The sequence below is a fragment of the Ooceraea biroi genome, chromosome 6, assembly GCF_003672135.1.
Source record: "Ooceraea biroi isolate clonal line C1 chromosome 6, Obir_v5.4, whole genome shotgun sequence".
Taxonomy (NCBI): Eukaryota; Metazoa; Arthropoda; class Insecta; order Hymenoptera; family Formicidae; genus Ooceraea; species Ooceraea biroi.
This window is the reverse complement of record NC_039511.1, coordinates 9,851,147-9,868,696: the sequence shown is the minus strand read 5'-3', so window position 1 is coordinate 9,868,696 and position 17,550 is coordinate 9,851,147. Positions and strand designations below refer to the sequence as shown.

The following is a 17,550-nucleotide window of genomic DNA, read 5'->3' as shown; positions in this document are numbered from 1 at the left end:
CTTATTAAACAAAGTACATTATCGATTAAACTAAATCACTTAACATATTTTACGTTCATGTTTATTTTAAAAAATTCTAGGAACTTGTCAAATGACTATCATACATATGTTATACATTATGTTAAAAAATTCTAGGAACTTATCGAATGACTATTATACATATATTATACATTATGTTTATGTGAAAATGTTTTTACGTACTAATTCCATATGTGTACTTATTCAATAATTATCATATGAAGTTTTGTTACCTGACACGCAGTAGCAGTCATTAGAATAATTAAAATTATTACAAATTGAAATTGGGCAAATTTTGTTTGTTGATACGGCCATTGTGCAGTACTTTTCAAAATAATTCTATTGAGATTAAAGTATTGTGCTTCGAGACAGATCATGTCGCTGCTACTTTCAGAACATATGTGATCATGAAAAAGGAAGAGGCGCATATTATCTCCTCTTTGTATCGATTGAGTAGTATTTCACCCCTTTCTTTTTTCTACTATAATTTAGAAGGCAATTTTCTGCAAATTGTATAGCAGTTTGCTATAGGCTATAACGTGCAATCATGAAACAGGGGTACTAGCAATGTAAATTACTATAGCGTGTATACGGTTAAGCGATCGATGTAACAATGCGTAAAATATAACAGATGTTTTGTTTCATAAAGAAAAACACTATCAAATATGAGAGTATTTCATGTGCACAACATACAACGGTGCATTTCTCTGTTTCGCGGAATTCTTTATCTTATTGCTCTATTCTGGTTGTGCATCTCGTACCTTGAAAACATTCACTTTTGAAGTATTATCTCATTACTAATTAATTGCTGTGTGAGGCGAGATAACATAAGAGAAATAATGCTTTGTGAAAATGCGTTATGCGCTTCTGTGAGGTTGCATAGAGCATGTATTTTGTCATCGGGTATTTATACATTTACGTATTTCTACGAAGCATGTTTATTGTAGTAATATATTTAACAAGTATATATTCAATGTTCTTAAGAAATGTAATGCATTAAATTTTTGATTTGGTGTATACTCAAAATAGAACTAGTATAATGACCACAGTTGTGATATAAGTAAAAATCATAAGACACAATAACATTTTTAATATGAATAATTTTATTGTAATTATACATAATAACTACATAATACTCTTATCAGTTTTTTAATAAAAAAGACTTTAAATATTTTACTTATTCTCAAAGTTATAATCTTTTGTATCCTGCATCCATTCTCTTATTCCCAGTTAATTCTATTACTATATTTTTTTATAATATATTCTTATCTTTTGTAATTTATTTTTATCTTATTATCGTGCGGAATGTATCAGAGTAAAATAAGACATTGTTGCTTTTGCTAACTGCAATATTTCATATTTGTCTTTTATTGATAATTCTATAATAGTATTTTAAATATTAAATATTAGGTCGGTGCATAAATTCTTGCTAATGTGGCCAATGAATGGATTGCCTGGATTGGAAAAGATGACTTCTTACGATGTAATATTCGTATTGCCGGAAAGATGGAAAAAGTCGTAGAAAATGATAGAAAATACTTCGATTTATGTTGTATCGATTATTTCATTTATTCCAATAAAGAAAAATTACGTAATCAGCAAGAACTTATCCACCGACCTAATTAAGAATGTATTTAACATATTTAATATATGTAATATATAATATATTATGCTAATTTTTACCGTTGCGAGAAACTCGAACGATGCTACGAACAATCCACCGCAAGTTAAATGAAATTCTTTAGCTCTCCTTTGCAAAAGCAATAGTATCAATTTTTGGATTCGTTGAGGACACTTGTACCACTGAATATTGTATCTATAAGATTATTCATGAGCAATGGTTTGACAATTTAAAAAATAAAATAAATATTAAAAAATGTTATATGTTAGACGATAATAAAATAGAATGATCAAAGTGACTAATTAATGTATAAAAGCTCACAGGAAGAAGACTCATAGATAATTGTATTTTATAAATTGCGTCTCTTACGCGGCAATATATATTTCATTATTCTGATCCATTATATCCTGCCCAAAGAAATTGGCTGAAAACATATACACAATAAGAATGACTACAATTAACACAGGGATTGAAACTCCCATGGCATCATCTTCAGATGTTACAATCTGGAAAATCTAAATTGACGAATTTGATAATTGTAATTAGTTTTTGTATCTCCTCATAAAGCATTATTTGGTAAGCGATGCATATTAAATCTTTTCTTTCTTTTTTTAGCAATCTGTGATATAGTGTAATGTATGTTAACTCACGAAAGTGAAGCATGTTATTATTAAATTAAACAAATTAATAGCAGAGAAGAATCCTTATGTAACGTGAAATATTGGAACTCACAAGAAAGTTTAAAAATACATATAAAGAATTTAAAACTAACTTACCTGAAAAAGATTGAGACTTAATGTAATCACTGAGAGTACTGTTAAGCAGAAGTATGTTTTGTCAAAACTTGATATTAAGAGCTCGGACAATCTTTAAACAAAAAAGGCTGTATGTAATATACATTACTTAGTATTCTGCTAACGTGTTATTAATATTTTTTGAATAAACCTAAATTGGAACGATCACATTGGATTCAAATTGTCAAATCATATAACAATTCTATTGATGATTACTTTTATAATTTTTATATTCATATATTTATATTTTAGAAAATGTTGTGAAAAAAGTACATACAGACTTTGGAAAAGGTCTTATACTAACTTCATGGCTTCCCGATGAATATTTATAGCATAAACTATTTTCTTTGATATCGAAGATGCAGTGCTTAAACTAATATTTTCTAGTATATTAATCTTCATTGCGTGTTCGATACGGTAACTGTAATGAACATGTGCGTTTTTAAAGAGCAACTTTTAGCTTTATTATTTCAAAATATGTTGTTTTTGTTTGCAATTTTATAATTTTCCGATAGATACTGTTTTGCTTAATTTTTTCTGATCATATTTTGTCTCATTTCGTACCAGGCAATTCTGAACATTCCGCTTGTATGCTGCAAATACGCAATCATCAATGTTTCTATTGCTATTGCCGAAAATGTTCCGATGAAGAGGGCTGTATACATGTGAAACACAATTAAATAGAAATATTTTTGTTCATCAATAAAATATTCGGTCGCTATGTGTATATATAATATTCGATGCTTATAGGATCCGTTTGTGGGTGAACTGATGTCAAAGAAAGCTATTGCAATTTGACTGGCAATGAAAATGAATGCTCCGCTAAGGAAGGATACTAAAAGAGAGTAAAAATTCTTGTTTATGTTTATCTTATTTTATGTTTTTAGATGTATTATTATCATTAACTCTTTCGCTACTGGCCGCCTAAACGTCATTGCTGAACGGAAGTCCGTGTCATAGGTGTACAATTTGCGCGCAGACAGTCTCCGGCGTTTCAACGTTTGTTTTCAACAACTGCATACTTGTTATTTCAGTGTGTGCGTATCGGGCAACTTCAGTCACCGTAACATAATGTTCATTTCATTTCAAACGACTATAGTATGTAAACAGCGTTTCACAGCCGGCGACTATAGTTGCCCGTAGCGAAAGGATTAAACACTTTGTAATATGTAAATGGATACAGAAAATCAACAATCGTAAAACATAATTGAATTTAGCGTTTCTTTACCTATTTCGCTTTTTCTTAAATTAAAACTTGTTGTGTAATGCGCTAAACGCATTGTGCGTGCACACGCGTTTGTGTGTGTTATAATATATATAACTTTTTCCGCAGTCAGTTAGAATTAATTTTCCAGTGCGGAATTGGTAATAAATATGCCAACTCGAATATATTTAGCATGATTTTCAAAATTTGTCTAAGATTGCTTACTAATAAGTACGATTGTATAACGGTGTGCGTTCCACCCATATTTATTTATGATAGCAATTTCGTTTTTATCTTCTAATTTAGTACATGCACGGTGAAGTTGCCTCATCAAATCCTTTAGCTGTTATTTCGATAATATTTAATATTGCTATCTCAAAATCATCGATAATAATTTTAAGGACAGATTTTATGAAACTGTGTTGATTACAATAGTTCTATTGTGTATTATTAGAGTTTTCGTCTTAAAATGTATCATAGAATGTGCCCTTAAAATTATTACCGGTTGCTTTAGTACACCCTGTATAAAAAATTAATGAGTGGTGTATCATCTATTATCTTACGGTTTTCATGTTAATTCGAAATGAACTGTAATGTATCACCAACATAATGAAGAAAAGTATACATGGTAACACTTTAAAAACAAATTTGAGTGTTATTTCTGAAGTTACAAATGTTGTTATCTGTGAACAGTACATATATTGTAATAAATTTTATGCTATCAATGATTTTTTTGGCATATGTAATAATGTATCGAAAAAGTATGTGTGTATATGTGTGTGTGTGTGTAATATTTTGATTATATGTATTTGTATATAATCAAGTAATACTGTAAATAATACTGCAATTAATATTATTAGATTATACGCAACATACACATACATACACGGTTATAAGTTTTATATAAAACAAAAGACAACAATTATAAATTAAACAAATATAAAAAATATAATACTAAATTATATTTAACATACAAAAAATATATATTATAATTAAACATATATATACTTTATGTTGATATTTATTTTAAAAAATTCTGGAATATTATTAAATATCATATATCGTGTTATATTTATGTGTGTTTATAATGAAAGTATTTCTTTTCATATAATATTGTTTGCACGTGTACTAATTCAATGATAATAATATGAATGTTTTCTTACCTGACAGACAGTAGCAGTTACTAAAATAATAAACATTATATTAAATTGAAACTGAGCAAATTTCGATTGTTGAAACGGCCATAATGCAGTTCCTTGTAAAAGAATTCTATTGACATTAAAGTATTGTGCTTCGAGACAAATCATGTCGTTACGTTACGTTTAGAATATATGCGATCGTAAACAAGAAAGAGGCGCATCTTATTCCCTCTTCCTTTATTGATTGAATAAATATTCTGTCTCAATTTTTTTTCTAGTATAATTTAGAGCGTGAATTTCTCCAATTCTGTAGCAATTTGCTACAGACTATTACATGCAATCATGCAATCATATAGAAAGGGGTACGTGCAGTGTAAATTACTATAGCGTGTACCGTCAAGCAATCGATTTAATAATGTATAAACTATAATAGGTGCTTTTCATAAAGGAAAAGAATATCATATTGCAAGAAGACTTCTTAGGAAATGCACGCAGGGGCGCATTCTATTGTTTACGTTGTGATATATTTTATTTTATTGCGTTCTGATATTGTATTCTGATTGTAATCTCGATCTTGGGAACATCAACCTTGAAGTATTATTTTACTATCAATTAATGGGTATGTAAGATAAAATAACATTATTTAAGAGAAATAATACTTTATAAAAATGCTTTATATGCTTCTGTATGATTTTGTAGTATTTTGTAGTATATCTATTTTATTTTTCATTATATTTAGACTCACATATTTCTACATGGTAATCATAATACTAGAATATTTGTTGTATATTAATAATATTTAACCAGCATATGTATTATTACTTTAAAAAAAATGAAACGCATTAAATTCGTGATTTGCTATTGAATCATAATAGAACTAATATAACGTGCAGTTTTGATTTAAGTACTAAACATATAACACAGTAATATTTTACTTTGTATAATTTTATTGTAATTATCTATAATTTTTTTATGACTTTAGAGTAGAGAAGACTTAGATATTTTATTTATATTCAAAGTTATAATCTTTTAGTCTATTAAATATGAAACATATTATACTTTTTACAAATATGTTATACCTATCTTCTGTGATATATTTTAATTTTATTATCGTGCGGAATGCATGACAGTAAAGTAAGACATCGTTGCTTTTGCTAACTGCAACACGTTTTACATATTTGTTTGTTATTAAGAATTTTATTATTTTAAATATAAAAATATATTTAACATATATTGCATATTTTACCGTTGCGAAACACTCGAACGATGCTACGAACAATCCTCCACAAGTTAATTGAAATTCTCTAGCCTTCCGTTGCAAAAGTAGCAGTATCAATCTTTGTATACGAAGAGGACACATGTACCATCGAATGTTGTACCTATAACTTTTATGCATGAGTAATGGTCCGATAATTTGGGCAATGAAATGGAAGAAAAAAGTACTTTACATCCAATGATAATTGAACGAAATGGGTAAATAATAATTTATACTTTCTATACAAAAACTAATAAGGAAAATATTTGTAGATGATTGTATTTATAAAATGTCTCTCTTACGCAGCAGCATATACTTCATTATTGTGATCTATTACATTTTGTCCAAAGAAATTGGCGAAAAACACGTATAGAATTAGAACGAGTACAGTTACAGTAGGAACTGTAGCTTCGATTATATTTTCTTCAGATGTTAAAATCTGAAAAATCTAAACCGTGAATTTGATAATTATAATCGGTTCTTGATATCTCCTGTAGTTCGTCACTCAATGTGCGGTGCATATTGAATTGCTTTGCTTTGCTTCTTTTTTTGTATGTGGAAGACACTGCTATAGTTGCTTTATGCTTTGACACTACATGTTATTGAATGTGTTATATAATGTTGTTTGAGTAAACTGATACCACACTGGAGAAAAATTGTTCGTAGTGTGTAAAAGTAAAGTAAAACTCCAATGAATAGTTGGAAAATAGACGCAGGTAATTCAAACTTTGCTTACTTGAAAAAGATTCAGACTCATTGTAATCACCACGAGCACTGTTAAACAAAAGTACATTGTGTCAAACCTGGTTATCAAATCCTCACTCAATCTTTAAACAAAATATAGAACTGTATATTACACACATGTGTATCATCATATATAAATAGTAGCTTGTAATAAAAACATTATGCGTCTTTGCATATACTTTAATCTTAGTTTTTACGTTTTGTTAACAGTTTTTTTAACAAATTGGCAGATCTCGTGTAATAGTGTATAATAAGTAAATTGTCGATTCTTGTAACAATCTTTTGAAGACCAATTTTATGATTATCTTATTCATCTTTGTATTATTATTTGCTGGAAAATTAAAGACTTTTGAAAAACTTTTGACTTTTTTCAAAAATCTTTAAGTTTCTACAAACGCAAAGACTTTTGAAAAAAGTTCCGACTAACTTCATGGCTTCTCGATGAATATTTACGGCGTTAACTATTTTCTTGGATATCGAAAATTCATTATTTAAGCTAATATTTTTTAATATATTAATCTCCATTGCGTGTTCAATACGATAACTGTAACAAATATATGTTGAACAATAATCTTTTTTTCTACTGTTTAAAAATACATTCTTTTTCGTAGTAGTTTTATAATCTTGTCTCAGTGGACACTGTTTTGCGGAATGTTCGTAGCTGTTGAGCTGTTCTTGTTCTCAGTTTCATACCAAGCAATTGTGAACATTCCGCATGTATGTTGGAGATATGCAATCATCAGTGTTCCCATCGCTAGGAATGTAAGTACTCCAATAAATATGGCTGCATTCATGTGAAGTAGAATTACATAGTAATATTTTTGTTGATCAATAAAGTATTCGACCGCTATTTGTAATCGATGTGGTCGGCATCCGTTTATAGGCGTAACGTCATCGAGATAAGGTATTATGATTTGACTTGCCCAAAAAATAGATTCCAGAATGAAGAAGACAACTAAAAGATATTAAGAATTCTTGTTTATATTTATATAATATTATATTTTCAAATGTTTCATCATGTTTATTAAATATTTTGTAATTTGTAAATGGATGCAAGATATCAACAATTGTAATAACACTTGAATTTTAACATTTATTTAGCAAGTTGTGTCATATTTATATCAAGTGTTTATTAGATGATATGCTATATGATAAATAATTGTGTATAGACTGTGTTCGATTTACGATTTCGCACTGTTAAAGTTAATATCTTTGTTTTTTTGTTGTAAATATAATACATTTAATGAGCAATAAAGATAGATTGATACTGACAGTGGGAAATCATGCAAATGAAACGCAGCCATAATATATGATTTGCTTGTATGCTATAAATATATGTCGCATGTATAATTCCTTCCTGTGGACAATTCGTATCGCTTCTCCAATAAAAGATTTATGATAAACGTTAATTACGTTAGTTACATTAAACAGAATGTATAATTAATAAATATTTCATAAGTTCATCTTACCAAGAAGTGCAGCTGTATAACGTTTTGCGTTCCTGCCATACTTTTGTATTATAGCGATTTCATTTTTATCTCTTAGTTTGGTGCATGCACAGTGAAGTTGTCCCATCAAATCCTTTAGCTGTTATTTCAACAATTTTTAATAGGTATTACGTTTGTACAAAAATATAAAAACGTATGAAGCGGCTTCCCAAGTAAATTATTTAATCAATTAAATTCTTATTATAAAGGTTAGTGTTATCTACTAACGTACGATTGTGATGTTAAATCGAAATGAACTGTAATGCACCACTAAAACAATTAAAAAGAGTACACCGGAGAAAACTTTAAGAAAAAATTTGGGTGTGAATTGTGATGTAGAAAATGTAGTTATCTGTAAAACAATGAATGTGATTTAATGGATTCTTCTGCAAGAAAGATATATACATATATATAGATATACATAATTATAATTTTGCAGAGTATATATACACAATTAATATTTTAATTAGTATATTATACACAATTGAGCTGTATAGTTATTGTTCATATGTTACGAAATACTATAAGTACATTATGAATGTAGTTGAGTCACAGCTAAAGATATTGTTGATGAATCTTACAATTAGCTATAAAACGCTATCAATTCTTCAAAATAACTCTGCTGCATATTATATATTATGTTCATGTAAAAACGATTTTTTACATGTAATACATATAACATATGGATATTTATTATCTTCCATCCTCTCACGCTAGCCCTATCTGATACTCAATGATAATAGTGTAAAATAATAATTTTTTACCTGGCAGATAATAGCAACCATGAGAACTGTCCAGTTTATAATAAAGTGAAGTTGAACTAGTTTTGATTGTTGAAACGGCCATAGTGCAGTACTTTGCAAAAGAATTCTATTCAGATTAAAATACTGCGCTTCGAGACAGATCATGCCGGTGCAACGTTCAGAACCTATGTGACTGCAGAAAAGAATGAGGCGCATATTATCCCCTCTTTCTTTATTGATCGAACAAATGCTGCCTCTTATTCTTTTTTCTAGTATAATTTAGGAGGTGAATTTATCCAATTCGGTGTAATTTATGTATCGACTATAAAATATATGCAATAGTGAAGTAGGAGTTCGTATAATGTGTAAATTACTATAGCGTGTACTGTTAAGCAATCGATTTAACAATTCATAAAGCATAACAGGTGCTTCGTTTCATGAAAGAAAAAAATATTATATAAATTTATGAGATTATTCTTTAGGTAACGTATATAGGGACGCAGTACGCAGTCTTCCATTTCCATTGTAATATTCTTTACTTTATTGCTATTCTTATTGTACATCTTGCGATCTGGAGAACATTGATTTTGAAATATCATCTTAGTATCAATTAATTGCTGTAAGAACAACTAAGATTATTTAAGAAAAATAATGTTTTATCCATTTCTGTGATGTTGATAATAGATTTCTTTTACTTATCATAGGATTTTTATAGACTTACATATGTCTACATGGCATAATACTAATATTATACTAATATACTACTCGTTCTAAAACTATTATACTAATATACTATTCGTTCTAAAACTATTTAACAAGTACATATATATACTATGCTTTTAAAAAACTATAATACATTAGATATCTGATTTGTCATATAATGAAAATAGAAATAGTAATGTGCTCAGTTCTGATATACATAAGTAATGAACATAATTAACATTCCTTATATCCAATATACATATATATATATATATATATATATACATATATTGTTGTCTTTAGGGATATGTTTTTTTCTTATCTTCTTGTGGAATGCATGAGAGTAAAGTAAGACATTGTTGCTTTTGTTAACTGTAATGTTTTATATTTATTCGTTATTAATAATTTTATTATTTTAGATATAAAGTATTTGCCACTTTTTACAATTGTTACCGTTGCTAGACACTCGAACGATGCTATGAACAGTCCTCCGCAAGTTAAATGAAATTCTTTGGCCTTTCTTTGCAAAAGCAATAGTATCAATTTTTGTACATGTAGAGGACACATGTACCATCGAATGCTGTATCTACAAGTAGTGATTCGATAATTTGAAAGATGGAATAGAAGGAGAAGAATGTTTGAGATCAGACGATAACTAAATAAAACGTTAATAACAATTTATATTTTTAATATAAACAATAGGAAAATGTTTGTACAGGTGACTGCATTTTAAAAAATGTCTCCCTTACGCCGCAGTATATACTTCATTATTGTGGTCTATCACATTCTGTCCAAACAAATTGGCAAGAAATACGTATAGAATAAGAACGAGTAGGTTTAAAGAAGGAACTGTAGCTTCCATTATATTATCTTCAAATGTTATGGTCTGAGAAACCTATATAGTGAATTTTAAATAGTTAATTGTAATTTGTGTGTTTATGTATATAATGTTCTGTTATATTGTATAGTATCACCATTCTATGCAGTGAATTGCAGTGAATTGCTATAATGAATTGCTTTCTCTAGTTTACTTTTTTCTTTTTCTGGAAGTTACTGCTATATGCTTTATACTATGATATTACATATTACTAAGACTGCTATACATTGTTGTGTGGCTAAATTAGTATCACACTGGAGACAAATACTTCATAATGTGAAAATAATGGAATTCAAATGAATGTAGGAAAGTACATTTGGGCAATACAAAACTCGCAGGCTTACTTGAAAAAGATTAAGACTCATTGTAATCACTGCGAGCAGTGTTAAACAAAAGTACATTGTGTCAAATCTGGTTATCAAATTCTCGCTCAATCTTTAATCACAAAATATATAGTGCTCTATGTTACACACATGTGTATTATCATACATAAATATTTGGTTGTAACGAAAATATTATGTGCCTTTGCATATTATTTAGTCTTATTTTTTACGTTCCGTTAATATTTTTTGAAGAAACTTGCTGATCTCGTGGAGCGATATATAATAAGTAAATTGGCGATTCTTGTAACAATGTTTTAATATCTAATTTTCACTATTCACTTATTCATTCTAAATAATCATTAAATCCGCCAGGAACAGTATTAAATAAAATCTCTTGTTAATCGACACAACTGGCCAGTTCTTTATTAGATACGCAACGTTTCGACCTTAGTTCAGGTCCTTATCAAGCGCAACATACAGTTATTTCCTAAAAATTAACAGTTGAAATTTAAAATATACATTTTAAGAGAAATAATGCAAAGAGAAAATCTAAAATAGAAGACACTTACTGGTAAGAAATAACTGAGAGCGTGTCAAGGAGCACGAAACAACACTCATGACCATCGACACACGACTGATACCGAGACAAATAACTATGAGATTACAAAACAGTGTCGTAAACAGCCGGTAAATCCTCTGTGTCCTTTTGTAGATTTATCGCGTTTGAGTGCCTCTTAATAAAAACCATTTCAGCGATCTCGCGCTTCCTCCTATGGTTTTCATGATGCAAAATTTTAGTATTACACCAATCGAAGTCATGCTCGTTAAAAACTCGATGTTTACTGACGACCGACAAGCAATTGTCACGCTTCGAGATGTCAGATCTGTGCTCTTTCACACGCGTCTCCAAATGTCTCTTCGTCTGCCCAATGTAGCAAGCTTCGCAGTTCACACATTCGATCTTATATACAACGCCCATTTGCTGACCATTAGTTAAAGTATCTTTGCCGAGTTTAATCAGACAGTTGAGTTTTTTGGGGATGGTATAAGCAAATTCAATATTACTACGTTTAAGAGTACGCCCTACACTTTCGCACAACCCTATGATGTACGGAATTGTTATACGATTCTTGTTAAGTGCTAAGTCATTGTTAATGTCACCAACCTTGTCGCAAAATTTGATTTTCTTGAGTCTTCGATTAACGTGTCTATTAATAAACTTTAAAGGATAACCATTATTACTTAGTATCGTTTTAACAATTTCAATATTGGGCTCGTGGAAACGATCGTCGGATAATAAAATAGCCCGGTCAATGAGACTCGAAATGACACCAATCTGTTGCTGCAACGGGTGGTGAGAGAAAAAGTTAACATATCTACCTGAGAACGTAGGCTTGCGGTACCAATTTGTAATTAGGTTACGATTATCTTTTATAACAGTTGTGTCTAAAACGTTTAAGGCACCATTTTGTTCTACCTCGCACGTAAAACTAAGTCTGGGATGATAACAGTTAAATAAATTAAGTACATCTTGAATCTTGTCCCTAGGTAAGATTGGTGTCATTTCGAGTCTCATTGACCGGGCTATTTTATTATCCGACGATCGTTTCCACGAGCCCAATATTGAAATTGTTAAAACGATACTAAGTAATAATGGTTATCCTTTAAAGTTTATTAATAGACACGTTAATCGAAGACTCAAGAAAATCAAATTTTGCGACAAGGTTGGTGACATTAACAATGACTTAGCACTTAACAAGAATCGTATAATAATTCCGTACATCATAGGGTTGTGCGAAGGTGTAGGGCGTACTCTTAAACGTAGTAATATTGAATTTGCTTATACCATCCCCAAAAAACTCAACTGTCTGATTAAACTCGGCAAAGATACTTTAACTAATGGTCAGCAAATGGGCGTTGTATATAAGATCGAATGTGTGAACTGCGAAGCTTGCTACATTGGGCAGACGAAGAGACATTTGGAGACGCGTGTGAAAGAGCACAGATCTGACATCTCGAAGCGTGACAATTGCTTGTCGGTCGTCAGTAAACATCGAGTTTTTAACGAGCATGACTTCGATTGGTGTAATACTAAAATTTTGCATCATGAAAACCATAGGAGGAAGCGCGAGATCGCTGAAATGGTTTTTATTAAGAGGCACTCAAACGCGATAAATCTACAAAAGGACACAGAGGATTTACCGGCTGTTTACGACACTGTTTTGTAATCTCATAGTTATTTGTCTCGGTATCAGTCGTGTGTCGATGGTCATGAGTGTTGTTTCGTGCTCCTTGACACGCTCTCAGTTATTTCTTACCAGTAAGTGTCTTCTATTTTAGATTTTCTCTTTGCATTATTTCTTCTTAAAATGTATATTTTAAATTTCAACTGTTAATTTTTAGGAAATAACTGTATGTTGCGCTTGATAAGGACCTGAACTAAGGTCGAAACGTTGCGTATCTAATAAAGAACTGGCCAGTTGTGTCGATTAACAAGAGATTTCACTTATTCATCTTTGTATTACAGTTTATAGAAAAGTTTATTCAAAAGCAAAGACTTTTGAAAGAAAGTCTAATACTAACTTGATGGCTTCTCGATGAATATTTACGGCATCAACTATTTTCTTAGATATCGAAAATTCGCTGTTTAAATTTTTACACTTGCTAATATCTTTTAGTACATTAATCTCCATCGCGTGTTCGATACGATAACTGTAACAAATATATATATTGAACAAAAATTGAACAATAATCACATAATACATTGTTAAAATACATTGTTTTCAGTAGTAGTTTTGTAAACTTAATTCGATAAACACTGTTTTGTAAAATTTTCATGGCTGTTTTTGTACCCAGTTTCATACCAAGCAATTCTGAACATTCCGCATGTATGTTGGAGATATGCAATCATTAGTGTTCCCGTTGTTATTACTGTTAGTATTCCAATAAATAGAGCTGCATTCATGTGAAGCAAAATTACATAGTAATATTTTTGTTGATCAATAAAGTATTCGGCAACTATGTATAGTCGATGTGGTCGGCATCCATTTATAGGCGTAACGTCATCGAGATAAGGTATTACAATTTGAATGGTCCAAAAAGCAGATTTTGCAATAAAGAAAATTACTAAAAGGTATTACAAATTCTTTTTTATATGTTTATCTAATTTTATGTTTTCATTGTTATTATGTATGTTGCAATCAGTTAATGGATACAAGATATCAACATTTGCTAAATCTTGAATTTTAACATGTGCTCAGTACCGTAAGTTCGTGCCGTATTTATATATAGAGGAGAATCCCCTATTATGAGATATGCTCCTAATATGAGATAATGGAGTTTCTGCTAAACTAGTGAGTACCATCTGTTAATTCCACCATAAACTTATTACTCTTGGTGTAAAATATATTTAGTGAAAAATTCATTGTTCGTTATTGCGTTTAGCTTTTGCAAGAAAAGGTTTGTGAAATTGTGAACATGTTAAAGGAACTTAAGGTAAGTCTTTAAACCTTGTTTATTACATAATAAAGAAATGGTTGGCAATAAATTCAGTATGCAATGATAGAGTAGAATCGTAGTAACAGGAAAATACGCGATTTGTTGAATTGCTTAATTGTAGAGGTTAGATTTCATGATTGCGGAACCGCTAGGCGTGTAGCTCGTATAATGAGATATTCAGGGTACTCTTAATATGAGATAATTATTGCTCGAATATGAAGAGTATGTAGTGTAATACAAAGAAAGAAAATACTACGTTAAGGTTAAAGAAAAGTTAATACGAATTTATATTACGAATTTTTGTGTATTTAATTTTTATAGAATCTGACTATGGAGGTTAGAGAAACGAGGAAGCGTCGACAGTGGAATCGTGAAGATTTGGCGAAGGCTGTGGCAGCAGTATTTTTATAAAAATATCTAATAAAGTTTTTTACTTACAATACTGATGTATTTTGCACTTTTAACACTGATTTCTCAAGGTATCTTATATTAGGAGCACACTTTCGCGATCTTGCGTAAAGCTCTTTTTTCAAATTTTTTTAATTTTCAGAAAAAATAATATTTAAATTAGATTTTTCATTTCACCAACCTAAAGCTTATTAAATTCTCTTCAAGAGAACGTATTACATTTTTAAATTCTGCCTATAGATTTCCTTACATTCGGCAAAATCGACATGGTATCTCATAATCGGGGACTTTCCTCTATGTATTATTTATATGTATTATTTATATGTATGTATTTATATTATATATTTATTGGAACATATGAAATATGCTACATGATTGTGTATAGACTGCGTTCGTTTTGTATATTTTCACATTGCTGGGATCAGCCTATCTTTATTCTACATTTAATGAACAATAAGGATAGATTTGCAAACGAACGTAGCCATAATGTGATTTACATTTATGCTGCAGGTGCATATTGCATGTATTCCTTTCCAGGGGCAGTTGGGATTGTTTTTCCAATTAAATATTACATTTATCATGTGAATACACTAAACAAAGTATATAATTAATGAAGTGAAAACATTTCATAAGTTCGTCTTACCAAGAACTGCAGCTGTATAATATTTTGCAGTCCTGCCATACTTTTGTATTATAGCGATTTCATTTTCATCTCTTAGTTTGGTGCACGCACAGTGCAGTTGTCCCATCAAATCCTTTAGCTGTTATTTAAATTTTTAATACAATTTTTTATATTACGTTTGCATATATAAGAACATAAGAACTTGAACCAGTTTTTCAATTGCATTATTATTTAATAAATGGAATTCTTATTATTATAGCAAATGGCTAATTGTCTCTACTAACGTACTATTTTGATGTTAAATCGGTATGAACTGTACAATATCATCAAACTGATTAAGAACAGAACAGAGGAGAGAACTTTAACAGCAAATTTGGGAGTGACATTTGATGTAAGAAATGTAGTTATCTACAAAACAGTAATTGTGATTTAATGGATTATTGTAAAAGAAGGATGTGTGCGCGCGTAGGTGTGAAGTGTATTTTTAAGCCTGCTTGATATATAAAATAAAAAAATAAACTTTAAACTTTGAATTATAATTGGTTTGCAGTACTTACAGTGTATCGAGGAAGCATGTATAATATCTTAATTAGATACATTTATAATATATAAATTATACTACAAATGCACAATGCAATTAACATTATAATGGTGATAATAATTTTTATATATTACACACTAGTAAGGTGTATAGTTGTTGTTTATAGATTACGAAATACTGAATATATTCTGAATAAAGTTAAGTCGTAGCTGAAGATATTGATGGATCTTAGTTATAAAACGCTATCGATTTTTCAAATTAACTCTGATGCTACATATATTATGTACATGTGAAAAAGAGTTTTTACATGTAATACATGTAACATATGGATATTTATTATCTTCCACTCTCTCACGCTAGTTCTATCTGATACTCAATGATAATAGTGTAAAATCATAATTTTTTACCTGGCAGATAATAGCAGTCATGAGAACTGTCGAGATTAAAATAAATTGAAGTTGGACTAGTTTTGATTGTTGAAACGGCCATAGTGCAGTACTTTGCAAAAGAATTCTATTCAGATTAAAATACGGCGCTTCGAGACAGATCATGCCGGTGCAACGTTCAGAACATATGTGACTGCAGAAAAGAATGAGGCGCATATTATCCCCTCTTTCTTTATTGATCGAACAAATGCTGCCTCTTATTCTTTTTTCTAGTATAATTTAGGAGGTGAATTTATCCAATTTGGTGTAATTTATGTATCGACTATAAAATATATGCAATAGTGAAGTAGGAGTTCGTATAATGTGTAAATTACTATAGCGTGTACTGTTAAGCAATCGATTTAACAATTCATAAAGCATAACAGGTGCTTCGTTTCATGAAAGAAAAAAATATTATATAAATTTATGAGATTATTCTTTAGGTAACGTATATAGGGACGCAGTACGCAGTCTTCCATTTCCATTGTAATATTCTTTACTTTATTGCTATTCTTATTGTACATCTTGCGATCTGGAGAACATTGATTTTGAAATATCATCTTAGTATCAATTAATTGCTGTAAGAACAACTAAGATTATTTAAGAAAAATAATGTTTTATCCATTTCTGTGATGTTGATAATAGATTTCTTTTACTTATCATAGGATTTTTATAGACTTACATATGTCTACATGGCATAATACTACACTATTCGTTCTAAAACTATTTAACAAGTATATACATATATATATATATACACAGGGTGTCCCGGGTTTTAACCGACAAACTGCGGGAGCATATTCTACTAGTGGAAATAAGAAAAAATTCTTATATCGAGTTTGCTTAGAAATGCTTCATTACAAAGTTATAAACCAATATTGAAAAGAAATATGAGATAAGTAACAACGGAACATAGTGTAGAATTTGGAAGGTCGAAGATGTTTATGTTATGTGTATTCACATGTATTCATGTTCACTATGTTGAAACGATTCAGTATGATTGTTACTTTCACAACAGTAGCTGTTAGATTTCAATCGTCGTGTCAACTAGCAATTACTATCAGAATGCCAAAAGTGTTTTCAAATGAGGAATACACTGATATTCATTTCGTGTACGGATTCTGTGACGGAAATGCACGAGCTGCCGTA

At 29.9% G+C, this 17,550-nt stretch overlaps 4 protein-coding genes and 1 long non-coding RNA gene across 17 annotated transcripts in view; 2 read left to right on the top strand and 3 right to left on the bottom strand.

The window, feature by feature from the left end:
• LOC105286974 (CCR4-NOT transcription complex subunit 6-like) overlaps positions 1-17,550 on the top strand; it is a 601,608-nt gene that overhangs the window by 411,290 nt on the left and 172,768 nt on the right. The window lies entirely within an intron of this gene.
• LOC105279099 lies at positions 1,258-5,395 on the bottom strand. 6 transcript variants are annotated; one of them, XM_026970686.1, is made up of 9 exons: positions 4,801-5,395; positions 4,201-4,320; positions 3,863-3,980; positions 2,998-3,268; positions 2,738-2,854; positions 2,416-2,506; positions 2,009-2,154; positions 1,702-1,834; positions 1,258-1,362 (listed from the first exon to the last, which is right to left on the bottom strand). In XM_026970686.1, the coding sequence occupies exons 1-9, from the start codon at positions 4,942-4,944 to the stop codon at positions 1,312-1,314; spliced, it is 1,191 nt and encodes a 396-aa protein (XP_026826487.1). In that variant the 5' UTR covers positions 4,945-5,395; the 3' UTR covers positions 1,258-1,311. The 6 variants fall into 6 exon arrangements, 5 of the variants coding, with proteins under 5 accessions (XP_026826487.1, XP_026826486.1, XP_011336957.1 ...); XM_026970685.1 differs by having other exon boundaries at positions 1,258-1,834; XR_002193257.2 differs by lacking the exon at positions 1,258-1,362 and having other exon boundaries at positions 1,742-1,834; positions 1,961-2,063.
• Positions 5,559-9,393, bottom strand: LOC105279101. Of its 3 annotated transcripts, none has more exons than XM_020031568.2 (9): positions 9,027-9,388; positions 8,495-8,614; positions 8,245-8,362; positions 7,469-7,730; positions 7,203-7,319; positions 6,768-6,858; positions 6,334-6,470; positions 6,023-6,155; positions 5,559-5,934 (listed from the first exon to the last, which is right to left on the bottom strand). In XM_020031568.2, the coding sequence occupies exons 1-9, from the start codon at positions 9,219-9,221 to the stop codon at positions 5,884-5,886; spliced, it is 1,224 nt and encodes a 407-aa protein (XP_019887127.2). In that variant the 5' UTR covers positions 9,222-9,388; the 3' UTR covers positions 5,559-5,883. The 3 variants fall into 3 exon arrangements, with proteins under 3 accessions (XP_019887127.2, XP_011336960.3, XP_011336962.3); XM_011338658.3 differs by having other exon boundaries at positions 6,334-6,479; positions 9,027-9,384; XM_011338660.3 differs by lacking the exons at positions 5,559-5,934; positions 6,023-6,155; positions 6,334-6,470 and adding an exon at positions 6,576-6,676 and having other exon boundaries at positions 9,027-9,393.
• Positions 9,537-10,219, top strand: LOC113562187. Its single transcript, XR_003406716.1, has 3 exons — positions 9,537-9,624; positions 10,011-10,055; positions 10,127-10,219. It is a non-coding gene; the product is annotated as an uncharacterized LOC113562187 (long non-coding RNA).
• Positions 9,669-17,066, bottom strand: LOC113562180. 5 transcript variants are annotated; one of them, XM_026970672.1, is made up of 9 exons: positions 16,384-17,066; positions 15,724-15,843; positions 15,457-15,574; positions 13,760-13,925; positions 13,491-13,619; positions 10,929-11,019; positions 10,457-10,602; positions 10,161-10,362; positions 9,669-10,079 (listed from the first exon to the last, which is right to left on the bottom strand). In XM_026970672.1, the coding sequence occupies exons 1-9, from the start codon at positions 16,576-16,578 to the stop codon at positions 10,026-10,028; spliced, it is 1,221 nt and encodes a 406-aa protein (XP_026826473.1). In that variant the 5' UTR covers positions 16,579-17,066; the 3' UTR covers positions 9,669-10,025. The 5 variants fall into 5 exon arrangements, with proteins under 5 accessions (XP_026826473.1, XP_026826474.1, XP_026826469.1 ...); XM_026970673.1 differs by having other exon boundaries at positions 13,760-14,033; positions 15,993-17,061; XM_026970668.1 differs by having other exon boundaries at positions 13,760-14,033; positions 16,384-17,059.

What these genes read in the sequence shown, in the direction of transcription:
- LOC113562180 (XM_026970668.1), bottom strand. Translation starts at nt 16,578, where the DNA reads ATGCGCCTCATTCTTTTCTGCAGTCACATATGTTCTGAACGTTGCACC. An exon ending in TGACTGCTATTATCTGCCAG is followed by an intron (nt 15,844 to 16,383) that starts GTAAAAAATTAT and finishes ACTGTTTTGTAG; the next exon opens with ATAACTACATTTCTTACATC. An exon ending in AATGAAGTATATACTGCGGC is followed by an intron (nt 10,363 to 10,456) that starts GTAAGGGAGACA and finishes CGTTTTATTTAG; the next exon opens with TTATCGTCTGATCTCAAACA.
- LOC105279099 (XM_026970685.1), bottom strand. Translation starts at nt 4,944, where the DNA reads ATGATTTGTCTCGAAGCACAATACTTTAATGTCAATAGAATTCTTTTA. An exon ending in ATTCATCGGGAAGCCATGAA is followed by an intron (nt 2,507 to 2,737) that starts GTTAGTATAAGA and finishes TTTTGTTTAAAG; the next exon opens with ATTGTCCGAGCTCTTAATAT. An exon ending in TAAGTCTCAATCTTTTTCAG is followed by an intron (nt 2,155 to 2,415) that starts GTAAGTTAGTTT and finishes TCGTCAATTTAG; the next exon opens with ATTTTCCAGATTGTAACATC.
- LOC105279101 (XM_011338658.3), bottom strand. Translation starts at nt 9,221, where the DNA reads ATGCGCCTCATTCTTTTCTGCAGTCACATAGGTTCTGAACGTTGCACC. An exon ending in ATTCATCGAGAAGCCATGAA is followed by an intron (nt 6,859 to 7,202) that starts GTTAGTCGGAAC and finishes TTTTGTTTAAAG; the next exon opens with ATTGAGTGAGGATTTGATAA. An exon ending in AATGAAGTATATGCTGCTGC is followed by an intron (nt 6,156 to 6,333) that starts GTAAGAGAGACA and finishes TAAAAGTTATAG; the next exon opens with GTACAACATTCGATGGTACA.